Consider the following 20389-nt stretch of genomic DNA (forward strand, 5'->3'; position numbering starts at 1 on the left):
TTAATTGTATAATCCAGTTAATGTCCAGTTAATTTCTTTGTTGTTTGTTGGTTTCACACTGAATTCTGTATGTCCTTCATATCAAAATCACGACGTATTAAGATGCCATTTCTTAGCATGTTATGAATTAATTGTGACCAAATGTGTATATACAATTTTCAGAAAGGTAAGTTGTTTAAGAAACAAACAGAACTCACCGAAATACAAGATTTCTGGCAATTGGTCCTGACACACATGCAGTGCTTTCGACTCACAAAATATCAAGTTATTGTGATCTGGCATGCGTCAATATTTTCAGAATACCCGGTATTTTCTAAAGTACATTTGAAGAACGGGAACAAAAAACTAACCGCAACTGAGGACAAGAGTGAACCTGGCCTACTGCTGTATACCTTTGAACCAAACAAAGTCACTGATATCAGACTGCCCCTAATAGGATATGTGTGTGAAGTAGAGCTATCATACGGTAAGTAGCATTACTCTGTTTGGTGTTATGTTACTGTTTCCTTTACTGCGTGTCAAAGGATGTGCAATTAACAGTGGATCATACATTCTTCTGTCAATATGGCTCATTGCATTTCGAACATTAAGATTACTTATTACACAGATGTTACAAGGAAAACAAGTATGAATACTCATGAATACTTGGTATATGGCGCTTTTCTATTGTGTATTGGTTGCCAGGTGTGTTGTTTGATAAGTAATAACACGTCTTTCGTCCAACATAGAAGAAGTCTCTTCTTAAATAAAAATTTACACAAAAGGATGTTTGCTGGTAGGGTTTTATGTAGACTGCACAACTTGAGCTCTAATGTAACGATCGATGTAATGAGCGATCAGAAGACGATTATGTCAATTTGCGAAATAGTTTATGTGTGACTCAAGTTGTTCTGCGGGCAGATACTGAGACTGTGTTTAATTATGCATTGAATCATGTCAACCTGTTGTTCAAAGGATAATTTACTGAGTACATGTTTTCTGAAATGCATTTGATGAAATATGAAAGTAAACTGTGAAAAGCTATTTTTAACTGGCAGTTTTAGGTGAATCTCAAGCTTAGACTGTGGTCACGTGGCCGCTTAAACTGTACTATGAGCTTTACATATATGTTAAATGTAAGTACATGTGGTTTATGCAATATGAAGATGTACTCTTGATTCATGTACTTACAGAAGATCAGTCTGATCCAGTGGAGACGTTTTTTAGTCTTCCGCATCTATTACCACACCTGCTAAAACTAGAGAGAAAACGGGTATTGATTTACATAGTTCTCTTATATCCCCGTCAAAATAACGATAGACCAACCACAAATTGCAACAGAAATGCTTTTAGTTGATTCATATTTAACAAGCCCTCCTTAACATCATATAAAAAATGTAGAAAAATCTAAGTGGGGGGAACTCTTTCAAATTCAGTCATCTTTACTGAAATATAGATATTCATTTTTTTTTAAATTATACAATGTTAACTTTGTTACATATCAAATAAAAGCTACGAATACAGGCTTCATCATGCTTTACCTTTCCATATTCTATCTTGTTTTGTTTGATAGAAATCAGCAAAAATCTGTTTTCAGCTTTCAATAATAGTAATCTATCTTGTTCCAAACAGCAAGAAACGGTCATGTGCTGACCGATACACCCCACCAAGTTGTCAATATAGCACACACGCATGCATAGTTACAGGTATGCAAATGTATTAACCACAGTTCACTATCTTCAAATGCCGCAGGCTGTTGGCAATTCAAACAAGACATGCCACGACATTCGCCACACAGTGAAGAACGCTGCAATCTGTGATGCCTACAGCTACATTTGTTTTCTTGAATGAAAAGTCAGATACGTTTTTTTTGCCAGACATTGTATTAAAGATCATCTATCCAACACTTTTTGCCTTATCTGCGATGGCTGAGTTATTAGCTGTGATGCCATTGGCATTATGTCTGTCTTCGTGGAATGGGTCTCGATCAGCCAGGTAGTCTAGCAGTTATTGTCACATCTGATGGATTTCTGTGAATCCTCGCCCTGGTCATATCTGTATGCTGTTCACAAATCATCAGCTGCAACTTCTGTTCTTGGAATAGGTTGTTGGTGTTTGGTTCCTGGTGTTATGGTTAGTATGATGCCCATTCCGTGGAGTGTGTTAAGGCCGTCCAGTGTCCTGACATAATGATCGACATTGTCAGCAACAAATTGTACAAATCTGCCAAATGTTATGTTCGGTCTAAACCGTGGTTCACAGCAGAAGAGTATTCAAACTTCTTTACCTCGAAGTAAGAGCTACAAAATCCAAGACTTGAAAGGGTGTCAATCAAGTATTTAGAGGCAAAGTGATGATGTAGCTGTATTCCTTAGCCGAATTGCAGGGGTGGGGTGCTCAGTTTCAAGTTGATGCCCTTTCCAACAAAGAGGGTTTGTAATAGAAGTTTCAATGACGAGGGAAGATATTCTTCATTGCTCAAAATGTTAGAAAGTTCGTCTGGTGTGGGATATGTGTTGGTGTGGACATTCATAGATTCAATGTAATTCTTTATAAGTTTAGATAGTGTTTGTAACAGTCTCATCTTTTCCTTTTCAGGATCTTGACTTCTTGGCTTCTGATAATGTTCTTGTAATATCTTTGATGCTGTTGTTCTGAGTGTGGCAACATTTGGTTTCCCATTTATTGCAGTCATGCAAACTATTTCCGTCATGAAAACCGGAATGAAAAAATGTCCGTTATGTCTACAAAATATTCTAGTAGTTGTTGTTTCATGTAGGTAAATACATAGGCATCAGTATCACATTGACACTCTTGCATCTTCATTATGAGATCTTGAACTGAGACCTGTTCACCATCAACTTGTTCTAGCTTTTCAGCTGTCTTCAAGAAAGCTTCACTCTTTTTCAAATCATGTCTTCCTAACTTTTTTCGGTGTATTATCTTCATTGGAAAATTGACGGGGGATATCTCTGTTTGTCCTAAAGTTTACACTTTAAGTTTGATGATATATAGCATCGACAGCATCGAGGTCTTGTGCAAACTCTAATCTCGAAAATACTTTCTCACTCCAACTATCCTTTCTTGTCAAGCATGTGCTTCTAATCTTGTCTTCAAATTCTTTAGTTCTAACAGGAAACACATCTACAATCTTCCTTTTACTGGAATAGTTTGCAGATCTTCCGCAAAACAAACAGTTCAGTTATGTTAACATTGACATGATGTCCCCAGTTCTCACAACTTTATAACTTCTCAAGGTACATCAGATAAAAAAAGTAACTAGAAAATGTAATTTGTAAAGTACTTTATACAATTTCAAATGCAAAAGATTACTATGAAACAATTAAATATACCTTTCAGTTCGAGGTTCCAGGTTAATCACTCAAGTTGAACTTGTTGTTAGGTACATAGTACTTAGCTCAAAAGGGTTGGCAGGAAACATTTACAAACAGACTCTTTATCTTGATATATATCATGATTTAGTCAATTTTATACAGCATTTCATTTGTTTATAATATCCATTATGGTTTATCTTGTAAACTACTTTGTGGTATATACCTGCTGGACATGAAAGTCTGTCTCCTTGGTAAACATGGCTGCCGAAGTGCTGCTTGTCGGGAAACATATTTGTAAACATTTATTGACATATACCTTGACATATATGTTTTAAAAAGGAAATGTTTTAAAATGAAGGTTTTCAAACAAATAAACAATTGTTTATATTATTAGATAAATAAAGTTCAAACTAACAAAAATTATATAGATAAATAAATATTGATATACGTGTTCCCCCCATTTCCTTTTTTTCAAAGGCCGATTATATTTCATTTTGCAAAATAGATACAAACTATAGATATACAAGGACTGCTTGAGACACCAGCTTTCATTTGATATTAACATGATATGGTTAAACAAAACATGAAACATTAAATGTTTTGTTTTTTATGTATTATATATTGATTTACTACCCCTTAAAGATCGTTACCAAATTAAACAATTTTCCCAACTTAGATTTTCCTAGATTTTTGCTATGCTGTAAGGGGATGCCTTCTGTTCATAAAACAGGAGAAATCATTTCTGTTGCAATTTGTGGTAGGTTTGGTAGGATTTGACACTATATCTACCGGACTATAATTAAAACGATTGATATTCACGTCCTGATCATGGACTCAGATTTTTCTCCATGTATTATGATATACTCTGACTCTTGTGGATATAATGGTTGTATAGATACACAACATCAATGAGTTTAGTATGACCAAAATGAAGGAAAGGGGCCACCCGTGATGAGAGATTTTCTAAAATTTAGAACTAAGTTAATACTCCTAAATAATGCAATGTCATTATTAGATTCGCATGGGCTACATTATGGAAAGAATACTCCCTGTAATCTTAGCATTAGTACGTTTACCTAAATAACCATTAATGCCTTTCTACTTTAACACAAACAACTGCACATACATACATTTTGAAATAGTTTATTTTGTAAAACGAAAGCACAACCTGTTCTTCATACCTACTGCACCTATGTATGAAGATTCACAGTCCACACTATTGACATAATAGCAATATGAATTTTATCAAAATCAACGCCCTTATAACCAACCTCAAAGACTCCAAGAAGCTTTAAAGAAGGACTTGTGCGTGTTTATTCTTACACACGTACACCTTCCGTTAACGTTCCGTTTTTATGTTTAAAGGACAGGTTATATGTATAAGGGAACTAGGGAGTATTTGTTGTTTAAAGTGGTTATGTGTGCTGCACGTCACATGACAAACATACACAATGGAAGAAGGACAGACTGATTTTGACAGCAAACTCTCTACATTGTTGTCACATGACCGGTGCAGTGTGCATCGTTTCATTAATAATATATTCGAAACCCACAATATTTATTGTTCCTGTAACAGAATGAACTATTCCTGAACCTAAAGCAGTTTTAGAGTATGTCTCCAAGAAACAATAACGTGAGTGAGTATTGTTTTACGCCGCTTTTAGCAATCTTCCAACAATATCACGGCGGGGGACACCAGAAATGGCCTTCAAACATTGTGGGGAATCGAACCCGGGGCTCATGCGTGACGAGCGAACGCGTTAACCACTAGCTACCCCACCGCCCCTGAAACGATAACACGTGTTACAACTATTTATAGACGATAAAGTTTACCAAATTACGTTATGATCATATAATGACAAGTGAAAGGATACTTTGGATAGTATTTGGACTATCGGGAGTGATGTGGATACAATATGCAATATTTGAGTGAGTGTTTTACGCAGATTTGAACACTGTCAGTATTCAGTTATGTCACAGAGTTTAAGTTCGACCTGGAAGGAAAGCCCTGAGGGATGCAGGCCTTACATGTTTACACGTGAACCCCATGAGCACGGTAATGGTGCTGACAAACGTCTTGCGTGACTGACTGGGCCTCCGACTTCATAAAGACAGACATTCAGGGGAACGTTTCCACCCATAAGGATATGTGTAAAGTTGATGTGATCTGTTGAATGTTGTACGTAGACATGAGACATTTGAATTCAATATCAAACACTGGTCTATGTTTCAAGCAATAGTTTTATAAGCAATAATTCTATATTCAAAATTTGGATCCCTGTAGGGACGCCTGGGAAGACTACGTCCAAGGAACATCATGCTTGTCACAGGATAACTCAGTGTTGATTGGTCTAAATGGGATCTGGGTGCCGTTGTACAAAGCGATCTTAGCGCATACCATACCTTAACATCGTCTTACGACAGTCGTAGTGATAAGGTTGTTCTGTACAACGGCACCCTGGTTTATTAAGTGTCACCCTGTCCTGGCGGCTATCAGTCCTATGATCCATTGGTTTACCTTTCCTACACTCTTATTGCGAACAGCAGCATTAACTCGCACTCTCGTTGACAATATGCATCGCCTTATCCCTGGGCTTAAATTTAATAAAACATATACATTTTCATATTTCTTTATCGCTGTTTTGCAATTTCATGATTCCCTTCAGTTATGTGTGTCAGCTATCTGTCACAGTTATGTGTGGCTTAATCTGGTCTATATTTAAGCATAATTCCCACACTGCATTGCCTTGTTAGGAAATAATATACAAATTAGTTTGTTTTTTTCGGGGATAACGTACGCATTTTTTGCATTTCCTCGTGTATGTTATTCCAAGCAAAACCTCAACGTTGTAGATTTCTAAGCTACACTCTCCAAAAAAAGAAACGCACAAGTAGATTTTTAGTAAATATACTACACCTAATGAAGTCGGTATATTTAACTTAATATCATAGATTCAAATATGAAAATTTGGAGCTCGATAGTCACATGGTGTCGTTATACAAAGGCATTGAAAACTGTTCATTGTCATGTCACATGAGGCCACAAGGTCGCGCTGAACTCGGTTTTCTCGTGTGACCGCCTCCGGCTGCAATCACGGCTCTACATCATCTTGGCACTGACTGGATAAATGTACGCATTCTGTCCTGCGGAATTCTGCGCCATTCTGGTTGTAACGCGTTGGCCAGTTGTTGAAGTGTCTTCAGCTTGTTCTGACATTGAAAAATGTTGACAAGTGAATGACAAATTATTGGCTTATGCTTGCCTTTTTATAGGCACTACCACGAGTTACGAATGCCATACCTTGCACGTGCATTTTGCTAAACTGTTTTCCTCCATGACATTTTTGAACAAGTGTGACAACAATGCCTTTTAAGACATTGCAGATCGTTTTGACGCACCGTTCGTCGAATATCAGGCCACCAACATTTTCCTATAACATATATCCAATTTTTATACAGTAAACTACGTTTATAACGAACATGCTTATAACGAACTGGCCGATATAACGAACCTATGTTTTAGTCCCGACCATTTGTTGTATAAATGCTGTGTATATGCTTATAACGAACTACGGTTATTACGAACTATAATTAGGGGTCCCTTCGAGTTGTGTTTTTTGTGTTGTCAGGTTCAGTGAACTACATACAACCTGTGCGTTTCTTTTTTTGAAATTGCTTGGCCATTATTTAAGCATTTTGATATGGAAAGACCTACCGTAAGAAACACAGAACTTTTGGCATTGTGACAAAGGACGTAATGAGTGTTGGCTTTTAAAAATGCATGTTCTGTTTGGAAATATCTGGAGGACAATTTACAACTGGTATACATTTTGTGTAATAGATATCGACTCAAGGTGTAGTCAATGCTGCCTGGCGATTTGAAATCATAGGTCCACTTTGCACTGAATGATACTTACATACTGTTATGGTAGCGATGGTTCTCTGTCGTGAGTTTGTTACGGTGAGGGGCGTCGTGTCACGATTTATTCCGGTAACTGAGCTGGGAATAACTATTTGTTCAACCACAGATACCATGGTGCTGGGAAAATAATATTATATTTGGGGGAAGTTCAAGGATGTTGTACATTATCAAACGATACAGCAAGCTAATCACACAACCCTGATGATGTTTCGCAACACTCTCATTTATCAACGACAGCCCACCAGTAATTCATTCGGAGTCAACATAACACATATGTGTTAATTTCCAGAATGCAGTGTCGGCTATTACGAAGATGGACAAGACTGTACACAGTGTGGAGCTGGATGTAATGGAGGGTGTGATGGCCCGAACGGTCACTGCACATGTAAAACTGGCTGGACGGGAACTCGATGCAAAAGTAAGTACTGTCTTTTAACTGTTGTTTGCTTGTTGTTTGTGTGTTATTTTTTCCTCTACTATTTTCTGTACTCGTTATGTTATCGAAAAACAAAAGTGACGCACCAATTATATTATTACAATCTTTATTGTAATTTCTTGTTTTATCGACTGCAACCTAATTAATAGAGGATAGGTGTTGTATTTATAAGGTACATATTTGACGTCATTTTCACAACATTCATAGTGTCTATTTTGTGAAAGAATGTTAGCTACAACAAGATTAAATAAGAGCGATGAGGGGTCAAAGTTGGTATGACAATGTTTTTATTTTAATATTGGATACGACGTGTCAAGGGCAGCTCCCGACCACGTACATGTCTACCCGTTTGTCCAATTCTGTCTTTGGGGACAATCCTTGGGTATTTCATCGCTATTACCCCTGACCTTGGAGTTAGGGACATCCCTTTGTTTGGTCAAGACGAGGGGGAGGGGGTGCATTTTCTTTGTATGAGTGAAAGAGTTGGTGTGGTTTCCAAACGAGTGAGCTGATGCGTTGACGTAATTTAATAAATGTACAGTTCAGAGCATTCTTTTTTCTTTTTTTAAGAATTCTATGTTATTAGTTTTTTCAAAACTGCATGTGAAGAAATTAGGATGTAGTGGAACCACCAACAACATGGAAATTTCATGGAAGGCTTTTTGAAAACAACATGTTCGTTACTTTCACACCCTACTAGATTCAAAGGACGACGCGCTCTAGTTGCGCCCTCCCTAGTCGAATTCCTGTTTATTTGTACCTTATGTATGTTAATCCTTCTGCCCATTTAACAAGTAATCACAAAAGCATTAAACGGATTATCATCACATTTGTATGATGTTAATGCAGTAATTTGTCCTCAAGTGAAGTACTTCCACTTATTGTCATATAATGTATGTACAGTGGAGACAGTAAAGTACAAACCACCAAACACATTAATCTTCGTGGGATTGCAGTCTCTGTAACAATTAGATCTTACTACGATTATATGTCATGTAACGTATGTTACATGAGACCACACACCCCACATCATAGGAACATCGGCTGGCCATACGGAAACTTGGTTCTTCTTTGTTTTGTTTTGTTTGTTTGTTCGTTGTTTAACGCCAGCATGTTTCCAGCTATATGTATATGACGGCGGTGTGTAAATAATCGAATCTGGACCAGACAATCCCTTGACTTACATCATGAGCACCGATCCGCGCAATTGGCATACAATGACATCCATCAAACAAGTCAGCGAGCCTGACCACCCGATCCCGTTACAACAAGCATAGTCGCCTTTTATGGCAAGCATGGGTTGCTGAAGATCTATTCTACCCCAGATCTTCACCGGACTCCAACTTTATAATAGCTGTCACAGTGTCGTAAAACCCAGCTCGTCATGGTCCAGTGGTCTTAGAGACTCGCAACTTATCACTGCCCAGCGGTGAGCCGCTCCGCTTCCGTTCTTTCACATTGTATTTGTTAGGCTAGCTCGAGAGGATTTGTTTTCTGTAAATTTCATTTTTATAGCATTTGAGTCTCATACTCATGTCTTGTGAGCATCGATCACACAATTGGGTAGCGAGCATGACCACCCGATCCCGTTGGTCGCCTCTTACGACAAGTATGGGTTGCTGAAGACCAATTCTAACCCGGATCTTCACGGGTTCTCCTTTGTTTTGTGTAGTAGCGTGTGCAATAGTTTTGACAGATATCAAGTGTCAAGTCTTTGAGTGGCATTTAGAAGTGATACATATAAAGAAGAGAATATATGGATGTCAACTTATTTATTACAAAACAACCTGGAGCATATACTTACTCCTTCATCAGGTGAATAAATGCTTTGAAGCATAGAACATATAGATTTACCTGTAACAACAACAAAAGTAATAACACAGCAAAGGTGGAAATTAACCAAGGGAAGCCAACCGACAAATGGCGCGGATAGATGATAGTAATGGACAAATGGAAGCCAACACGTAACGGTTGATAAGCGTTGGTAGGTGATAATGATAGACAACTGGAAGCTAGTACTAAAATCAATGGAATTAAGGCAATGGACAATGGACAAACGGGAGGCAGCACTGATAGTAAATAGTTAATCGAAATGGAAAGGGACAAATGAAAACCCGATGGACAATTAGCACAGACAATAACCAAAGCAATTAGTGATATCCAGTGTATGTAAAATGACAGGGTATGTGTCAATCAATATATCTTAAGTTCAAAATACTTGCAAGTTCGTCAAATCGACAGATATATTGAAATGTATTGGTTAATTCCATGGGAATAATTAAAAGGCTACAACCCCCTTAGTTCTTTTAATACGTGATTGTTGTAAGCATAACATTCCCTCCTACAGTATGATATGTATTATTTAAGAACGGATTCGCTTTTGGCCATTTATTTCTGCATTTAACGTGAGGTCGCCCTTAAGTATGCTAATGAAGGACTTCTGCGTGGTTTTTCTTACACACGTACACCTTCCGTTAAAGTTCCGTTTTTATGTTTAAAGGACAGGTTATATGTATAAGGGAACATTTATTCGTATTTGTTGTTTAAAGTAGTTATGTGTGCTGCACGTCACATAACAAAAAATACACGATGGGAGAAGGACAGACTGATTTAACTATTTAACTAAGAATTAACTATTCCTGAACCTAAAGCAGTTTTAAAAGTATGTGGCCAAGAAACAATAAAGTGAGTGAGTATTGTTTTACACCACTTTTAGCAATATTCCAACAATATCACGGCGGGGGACACCAGAAATGGCCTTCAAACATTGTACCCATGTGGGGAATCGAACCCGTGTCTTATGCGTGATGAGCGAACGCATTACCCACTAGGCTACCCCACCGCCCCTTAAAACAAAGAACATAATAATACTACATTATTATTAATTCAAAAATTTAAGTTGGTGTAATAGTTGCATGATATGGTCTTTTGATCTCTAGAAAAGCCTTTCCTTTTTCATTAATGAATTAGCTACTCAAATACAAGAAACTTGCTCCCATGGTATACAGTTACATCCAGATCATACGGAATTATTTCTGTAGCTGTTCGCAGATGATGTCATACATTTCTCCACGACAGTGATTGGTTTGCACAAGGCAAATTATTGAACTTGAAAAATTCTGTAAAGAATCAAACTTAGTTGTAAATAGAGAAAAAATAAAAGTAATAGTCTATAAAATGGGGGGAAACTAGCATCAACTGAAAAATGGTTTCACAATGGACAAATTTGGGAAACCACATCTTCCTATAAATATCTTGGTGTTTATTTCACAAATCAACTTTCATGGCATTTTCACGTCAATCAAGTTGCTATACAAGCTAAAAGGTTTGGACTGGTATATTTAGACAGTCTCCATTTCTAAGAGACATCTCATTTAGATCACATTTTGATTTTTTTGATACAACGATAATTCCAATACTACACTATGGTGCTGAAATCTTGGGTTTAAAAATTCATAATCAAATTTAAAAAGTACATTTGTTTGTTTGCAAGAAATATTTAGGAGTTAAAAATAGTACGTCCAGCATAATGGTATATGGAGAAACGGGACGATATCCGCTGTATATTCAATCCTACTTAAAACTTGTTAAAGACTGGCTTCGCTTGATAAACATGACTAATGATAGAAACCCCAGGAAGTGCTATGATATGTTAAAACTCTATGACAGTACTGGAAAATGAAATTTGGTAACAAACGTAAAAGAATTATTATTTATTACGGGTTTTAATTATGTGTGGTATAATCAGTGTGTAGAATCAGAACCGCTCTTTTTAATGTCCTTCACCCAGAGACTAAAAGATATGTATTTGCAGAAATGGTTAGAATTAATATCCAAATCAAATAAATGTTTATATTATAGAATCATGAAAAGTAATATTGAAATTGAGGCGTACCTCTGTAAACTCTGTAACAAAAATAGAATTGCACTAGCACGATTTAAATGTTCCTCTCACAACCTGTATATAGAGACTGGTAGATATAATTACACTGATAGAAGAGACAGAATATGCACATTGTGTAATACCAATTCAATTGAAGATGAGTTTCACTTTCTCCTGGTATGTCAAGCTTACAAACATTTACGTGATAAATATTTGCCATCTTTCTACTCCGTACACCCGAATGTCCATAAGTTTGTAGATCTTTTAACTTCACCTAATGATACTATGTTATGTAACCTGTCAACCACGCGATGTCACATAGAAACAGAATTGTTAGTTAACAACCACGTCACCTACATATAAAACCGCATTGGCCTTTTAAGTACTGAATAAAACTGATTGATATAGACGATAAAGTTTACCAAATTACGTTATGATCATATAATGACAAGTGAAAGGATTCTTTAGATAGTATTTGGACTTTCAGGAGTGATGTGGATACAATATTCAATATTTGAGTGAGTGTTTTACGCAGATTTGAACACTAGAAGTTTTCAGTTATATCACAGAGTTTAAGTTCGACCTGGAAGGAAAGCCTTGAGGGATGCAGGTCTTACATGTTTACACGTGAACCCCATGAGCACGGTAATGGTGCTGACAAACGTCTTGCGTGACTGACTGGGCCTCCGACTTCATAAAGACAGACATTCAGGGGAACGTTTCCACCCATAAGGATATGTGTAAAGTTGATGTGATCTGTTGAATGTTGTACGTAGACATGAGACATTTGAATTCCATATCAAACAATGGTCTTTGTTTCAAGCAATAGTTTTATAAGCAATAATTTTACATTCAAAATATGGATCCTTGTAGGGACGCCTGGGAAGACTACGTCCTAGGAACATCATGCTTGTCACAGGATTACTAAGTGTTGATTGGTCTAAATGGGATCTGGGTGCCGTTGTACAAAGCGATCTTAGCTTTGATCGTAACTCCCATACCTTAACATCGACTTACAACAGTCGTAGTGATAAGGTTGTTTTGTACAACGGCACCCTGGCTTATTAAGTGTCAGCCTGTCCCGGCGGCTATAAGTGCTATGAACCATTGGTTTACCTATCATAGACACTTATTGCGAACAGCAGCATTAACTCGCACTCTCGTTGACAATATGCATCGCCTTGTCCCTGGGTTTAAATTTAATACATCACATACATATTCATATTTCTTCATCGCTGTGTTGCGATATTATGAATCCTTTCAGTTATGTCTGTCAGCTATCTGTCACAGTTATGTGTGGTTTAATCTACGAGTAGTCTACATTTAAGCATAATTCCCACACTGCAAATGTCTTGTTAGGAAATAATTTACAAATTAGTTTTCCTTTTCGGGGATTAACGTACGCATTTCTTGCATTTCCTCATGTATGTTATCTCAAGCAAAGCCTCAAAGTTGTAGATTTATATACTACGCTCTCCAGAAAAAGAAACGCACAAGTAGATTTTTAAAAATATATTGTACCTAATGAAGTCGGTATATTTAGTTTAATTTCATAGATACAAATATGAAAATTTGGAGCTCGATAGTCACATGTTGTTGTTGTACAAAGGCATTGAAATGTTAATTGTCATGTCACATAAGGTCACAAGGTCGCGCTGAACTCAGTATCTCGTGTGACTGCCTCCGGCTGCAATCACGGCTCTACATCTCTTCGGTACTGACTGGATAAGTGTACGCATTCTGTCCTGCGGAATTCTGCGCCATTCTGGTTGTAACGCGTTGGCCAGTTGTTGAAGTGTCTTCGTTCGTGTTCTGACGTTGACGTACACGTCGATCAAGTTCTGGAGACCTTGACGGCCAGGGCAAGACGTTGATGTCGGCATTATGATGGTAGTCTACCGTGACACGAGCTGTGTGCGGTGGAGCGTTGTCCTGTTGAAACAGCTCCCTCTGGCGGTCAATGATTGGAAGAAGGTGAGGTTGAAGAACTTGATTCATGTATCTAATTACTGTCAGATTTCCCTGAACCACAAGTCAGATCTCGTGGTGTAGGATATGACCCACCACACCATGACACTGCCGCCACCGAAATTGTCGAATTCCCGTACACAATGTGGGGCAAAACGCTCATTTCAACGACGATAAACACGTTGTCTTCATCTCGCCAGTGAAGAAGAAAGCGTGATTCATCGCTAAACCACACTCGTCTCCAGACTCTCAAATTCCAAGGCTGTCAGGTTGGCACCAACGCAAGCGTCGCTGTCGATGGATCTGTTGCAAAACAGGGACGATAACTGGTCTTCTGGGTCGGATTCCAGCCTCGCGAATATGGTTTCTGACAGTCTGGTCCGATATTCTCCTCAAACCAGGGATGCGTCCGACAGTCTCCTTAGCTGTGGCATTGCGATGATGTAGGTGGAACAGTCGAATGTAGCGATTCTGTGCAGGGGTGATAACTCTTGGTCGGCCGGTTCTCGGGCGGTCTGCAGTGGAATTGAACAGTGTGTATCGGTTCTAAAGGCGGCAAATGGTGCTGTGGTCGACGTTGAGGTGGCGTGCAACAGAAGACTGCGATCCCCTCCTCGGCGATGTTCCGATCGGCAGCGCTGAGTCTCGACATTTTGGAAGTTGAAACATATTGACAATTGAATGACAAATTATTGGCTTATGCTAGCCTTTTCTATCCCCACGGCATATAATGCGGGGGGATATAGCGATCAGCCAGTCTGTCCGTCCGTAATCATTTCCTTCTGGGGCAGAATTCGAAAACCATTCAGTGTATGTGATCGAAACTTGGCAAGGCTATCAGGCACATACTAAAGTGGTGACTTTTGATATTTTTGGGATTTTTCTAATTTATATTATTTTAAATTTTTATGGAATGAAGTTGGACATAGACTCAATTAGAGGCTTGGGTTCGTTTCCGGGGCAGAATTCGAAAACCATTCAGTGTTTTTGATCGAAACTTGGCAAAGCTATCAGGCACATACTTAAGTGGTGCCTTTAACGCTTATAACGAACTGCGGTTTTTACGAACTAAAATTAGTGGTCCCTTCGAGTTCGTTATAACCGTAGTTTACTGTACCGGATTTTTTTCATTTGTCAGGTTTGACCCACGAGCCCCCCCCCCCCCCCCCCCCCCCCCCCCAACCATCCAAACCCCACTTTTTTTTAAAGCCCATAAACATACTAAACATGATTTTGAATGTTAACAAGAAAAAAGTTGGGACGAACTTGTTGTTACAGCCTTTCAAAGTATGGTACCCTATATCGCGTTTTCGCCCGGTTTTGCCGTATATCACTTAGGGGTATGATTACGTGTTCCAGTACATCTCTTGAAGTACTTCTTAACATGTGATGTTACCAGGTGAAAATCTTTTGCACAATTTGGAACAAATTTACTCTTATAATATCAGAGTAGGATACCCAGTATTGCATTCTCGGCTTAGCTACATCGGAACAACGCTTGGATGTATGCTCAGGATTTGGCTTGTCATCTCAGCTGGGTCATACCTAGCCAACGGCCTATTGTGACAAAGGACGTAATGAGTGGTGGCTTTTAAAAACGCATGTTCTGTTTTGAAATATCTGGAGGACAATTTACAACTGGTATACATTTTGTGTAATAGATATCGACTCAAGGTGTAGTCAATGCTGCCTGACGATTTGAAATCATAGGTCCACTTTGCATTGAATGATACTTATATACTGTTATGGTAGTGATGGTTCTCTGTCGTTAGTTTGTTACGGGGAGGGGCATCGTTTCACGATTTATTACGGTAACTGAGTTGGGAATAACTATTTGTTCAACCACAGATATCACGGTACTGGGAAATTGATGTCATATTTGGGGGAAGTTCGAGGATGTTGTACATTATCAAACGATCCTCCAAGCTTATCACACAACGCTGATGATGTTTCGCAACACTCTCAATTATCAACCGCAGCCCACTTGTAATTCATTCGGAGTCAACATAAAATATGTGTTAATTTCCAGGATGCAGTGTCGGGTATTACGAAGACGGACAAGACTGTACACAGTGTGGAGCTGGATGTAATGGAGTTTGTGATGGCCCGAACGGTCACTGCACATGTAAAACTGGCTGGACGGGAACTAGATGCAACAGTAAGTACTGTCTTTGAACTATTGTTTGCTTGTTGTTTGTGTGTTAATTTCCTCTCTACTATTTTCTGTACTCGTTATGTTATCGAATAACAAAAGTGATGCATCAATTATATTATTACATTCGTTATTGTAATTTCTTGTTTTATCGACTGCAACTTAATTAATAGAGGATAGGTGTTATATTTATAAGGTACATATTTGACGTCATTTTCACAATATTCATGGTGTCTATTTTGTGAAAGAATGTGTGCTAAAATAAGACGATGAGGGGTCAAAGTGGGTGTGACACTCTTTACTTTATGACATTGGATACGACGTTTCAAGGGCAGTTCCCGACCACGTACATGTCTACCCGTTCGTCCAATTCTGCATTTGGGGACAATCCTTAGGTATTTCTTCGCTATTACCCCTGACATTAGAGTTAGGGACATCCCATTATTGTGTCAAGACTAGGGGAAACGAGGGGCCTGACGGTTGATTTAATCGGTTTAGGGCATTCTTTATTTTTATTTTTTTTAAATTCTAAGTTATTATTTTTCACAACTGCATGTGAAGAAAGTTGGATGTAGTGGAACCACCAACAATATGGAAATTTCATGGAAGGCTTTTTGAAAACAAATTAACATGTTCGTTACTTTCACTCTCTATATGTGCTCATTGGCAGATATGATGCAAAGGACGATGCGCTCTAGTAGCGCCCTCCCTAGTCGACTTCCCTGTTCAATTGTACCTTATGTATGTTAATCCTTCTGACAATGCCCATTTAACAAGTAATCACAAAAGCATTAAACGGATTAGAATAAAATAGTTTGTCATCCTAAAATGGTGATAAGTTTCTTGGACGTCACTCATCATCGATAATTGCTGTCTGAGATGGGGCTGGTCTTCACAAACACCATACTTTTGGTTTGTTCTCTGTACGTGTACAGGAATATTATGTTGATTCAATTAATGCATAACAATATATAGCCAGAAAACTCTTTACTTAAACAATAATGCATTGTACGATTTAGACTAGATCATATGCATGTGTTTTTGCATCAGTATCAAATGCTGATGTCACCAGGTGTAACACAATCTAACGTCACATGACTTCATGAAACATGCGTTATTCGCCGCTTAATCATTTACGTTACAGAATGCGGAAATAGATAGACATGGATAGACGTGAAGGAGTGTCTGGGCTTCACAAAACACCACCATTTTGGTGTGTTCTCTGTTCGTGTTTCATGTCCAAGGATATTATCATAATGTTAATTTACTGAAAGCCTATAACACAATAGTCACATACGTCACATACCATCATTAAACATGTGTTATTCATTTACGTTACAGACTGCGAGGGCGGCTATTACATGGATAGAGGTGACTGTGTAGAGTGTGGTGCTGGATGTGATTGGGGGACTTGTAACGCTAATACCGGGACCTGTATCTGTAGACCTGGGTGGAGAGTGCCGGGATGTGCAATACGTACGTGTCGGACTTTATACATTACTGTTGTCTTATTTCGTATTGACTTGTGTGATATGTTTTTTTTAGCGTCTAAATACTTCCTCAAAACTGATTACATTAAACATAACGACATTCCGGACAACTAATGTCCAAATACAATGCAATGAGCTTCTACCGAATCTCAACAGAAACAATGTAATACAGTTACAATAAGTGTCCACCAAGGAAGTACATTACAGGTTAATTTGACCTTTCAGCTACACGACATTTTGTGTCCGAGATACAGTTATGCATATATCTCTACTAGTATTGCAGACACATATGAATGATTTATCGGGAAATACCTGTTCATCTATTTCATCTACCTTTATAGCATGAAGTGTTATACATGTACGTCATGAGCATGGGGGTTCCTACGTGTTGCATTCCTCATCATTTCTCACCAGTCTGCCCGCCTGGTATATATGGGGAACACTGTCGGCTGAACTGCTCTGCTGGGTGTGTCAACCAGACATGTGACCGAGTTGATGGCACCTGTGACGTGTGTCTGCCAGGATGGAACATGGCCAAATGCGACAACAGTAAGTGGTACCAATATACCTTTATTAAGGTGTGAAAGAGGTGCAAAACTTGAATTGTCACTCATTCTGACACGATCAATTGCAAATATAATACGTAAATCTATGGTGTTAGATCAATAAATCAAGGCAACATAATATTTGATGAAGAATAGTTTTTCTCTGAAGTTGCATCATCGTTATGGTATTATCCCCAAGACATTATACAATATATAGAAAACGATAGTAATAACGAAATGACATTGATATATTCTGATGTAAACAACAAGCAAAACGGTGTGAATTGTGTTATGTACAACAATATTCCGTTATGTTAACTGACACGTGAAGATCCGAATGGAGAATAGGTCTTCAGCAACCCATGTTTGCTTTAAGAGGCGACTATGTTCGTCGTAAGTAGCGACTAACGGGGTCGGGTAGTCAGGGTCGCTGACTTGGTTGACGCGTGTCATCGTTTCCCAATTGCGTGGATCGATACGCATGCTGTCAATCACTGGATTGTCTGGTCCAGACTCGATTATTTACTAACCACCCTCATATAACTGGAATATTGCTTAGTGCGGCGTTAAACAATACACCAACCAAGCAATGTTATTTTAAGTGACAAAGAAAATACAAATCTGTTCATCTTGTGCAAGCAATTTCCTTTTCACGACAGGATGTGACACGGGCGCCTATGGCCCTGACTGTATGTATGAGTGCAATGAGGGATGCCAGCCTGAGCAATGTGACACTTCTGATGGGAATTGTGGGTCTGTGGGTCAGGATGGATGTGCAATGGTACAACGTGTGAAACCCCTTTCTAGTGTACCCCGTCGTGATATTGCTGGAATATTGCTAAATGCGGCGTAAAACCACACTCACTCACCCCCCCCCGCCGGCCTAGTAATTGTACACTGATACTGTCACACAAGAATTAGCATATTTTTCGAAATACTGGCAAATAAATGCGATGGTGGATGTTGACGTTTTATCTGATACAAACGAATTTTGAATGAGATGTTTCTGTTATCTGTGAACGTTCAGAAGTGGAGATAAGGGTCAGTGAATGCTTTTTTTAAAAGACGAGCCAGTAATATGATTTCTCCGTATCTCCAACAGAAGTCTTGATGCAGACCAGTGGATCATGCTTGCCTCCCTTTTTTCTGTGGTCCTCCATCACAACTATCGTCACGGTCGGGGCTGCTGTACTGCGACCTGCCATTCTTGTGTAAGGCTGTGAGAAAATCTTATCACATGGCCATGTGATTAATGTATATATGAATATGTAAGTTCTTCGTGTGTCCTTGTCCTATTTGATAGGAAAGGATGAAAAGTAACTGGGTGTACGAAATGATGAAATATTATATCTTAAGGGGGAGACCATTTGATATTTTGGGGGCGGTGCGGGATGGGGTGGTAGGTATACTAACGGGAAAAAAGTAATCATGCTTCATATTAAGTGGCGAAAATGTCATGTTATGGGAAATAACTAAATATTTGGACCATCGTGTGATAAATGTTTTTTTTAACAAATTCATTGGAAAAGAACATACCTGGTGACAGCGATACGCCCTAAAGACGGGAGGTGCAATAACTCAATTAAGCATGTCAATATTGGGCATGGCCACCATTTCCGTTGATACAGGCGAAGTACCGATGGCCATTTGAGACACCAGATGATTGAAAACCTCATGCTGGATATTGTTCCAAATGTCAATCAAATATTAGCCCAACTGAGCTAGCGTTACCGGCTGGCTCTGGTCTTAATAGCCGACCATGATAGTACAGCAGTGTTATGCTGTTTTAAAACGTGTGTTACGTCACATGCAACATAGGGGCGGACATTGTCTGGCTGCAACGTGACGTTTTTACGTCCCTGCATTTGCATCAAGGACATGAACATGATCTCGAACGACGTCGTCCTGGTTGCATAAGCCATTCAAATTGTCAATGACAATGATGAACTGTGTTCTCTGACGAAGTTGAGTAACGCAAGCGTCGCTAAAACGTTCCCCTGAACTCCTGTAGACCCTTTCGAGACCATCAGTTTGTGTGTTGTTTAACGCCGCACTCAGCAATATTCCAGCTATATGGCTTAGATGCTTAGAAGCTGTCAGCACCAAGTTAGGCGTGCTTGACGGTGATGTGGAAGCACAGCTAAGCTCGTAGCTGGACGTCGGGGCCGGATGTGTTGTGTTTCCCCAACCGTTTGCGTCCAGGAACCCATTAATTGTTGTAGCTGTTAATGTGTCAGTTTGGTAATAATTCAGTGGATGTACCAACCGAATATGATTGTCTTGTTGACGTGATGTCACACATAGACGATCGTAAGCGTTATTTACGGTTAAAAAAGTGCTTGAATAAGCATTTAAAAATCACTGTGTGAGTGTCATACACCTGCCAAGAAAACAAACACCCATGTCTTGCGCCGTGGAAATTTTATGCACGTGCATTCTGTGACTCACGACTTTAAAGTCGAGGAGATGTCTTCCCGAGTATGTAAAGAAAGTTGGATCGTTTAATTTCAGAATAAATATATTTTTATTGAACTTCATATGAAGCACAGTTATTTTTTTCCCTTTTTTAAAAAAAGAAATGAATATCAGTTCCTTTGCTTGCTTATTGTTCACTGGACATGTTGCATGTGTAGAAATTTGTTATAGGTTAAAATAAACTGTTGGGCTCCTCCATATTAA

At 38.7% G+C, this 20389-nt stretch overlaps 1 protein-coding gene across 4 annotated transcripts in view; it reads left to right on the forward strand.

The window, feature by feature from the left end:
- LOC124134543 (scavenger receptor class F member 2-like) overlaps positions 1-20038 on the forward strand; it is a 46064-nt gene extending 26026 nt beyond the window's left edge. For 2 of the 4 annotated variants that reach the window (XM_046499423.2, XM_048400415.1), the window contains exons 5-10: positions 299-466; positions 7526-7654; positions 15553-15681; positions 17017-17151; positions 17580-17714; positions 18813-20038. In XM_046499423.2, coding sequence (XP_046355379.1) covers positions 299-466; positions 7526-7654; positions 15553-15681; positions 17017-17151; positions 17580-17714; positions 18813-18925 — 809 coding nt within the window. In that variant the 3' untranslated portion in view covers positions 18926-20038. The remainder of the gene's footprint in view (positions 1-298; positions 467-7525; positions 7655-15552; positions 15682-17016; positions 17152-17579; positions 17715-18812) is intronic. The other 2 variants (XM_046499424.2, XM_048400414.1) reach the window with 2 other exon arrangements.
- Positions 20039-20389: the final 351 nt, after the last annotated feature.

The sequence above is a fragment of the Haliotis rufescens genome, unplaced genomic scaffold (genome assembly GCF_023055435.1).
Source record: "Haliotis rufescens isolate VD_foot unplaced genomic scaffold, xgHalRufe1.0.p SCAF_2, whole genome shotgun sequence".
NCBI classification, from domain to species: domain Eukaryota; kingdom Metazoa; phylum Mollusca; class Gastropoda; order Lepetellida; family Haliotidae; genus Haliotis; species Haliotis rufescens.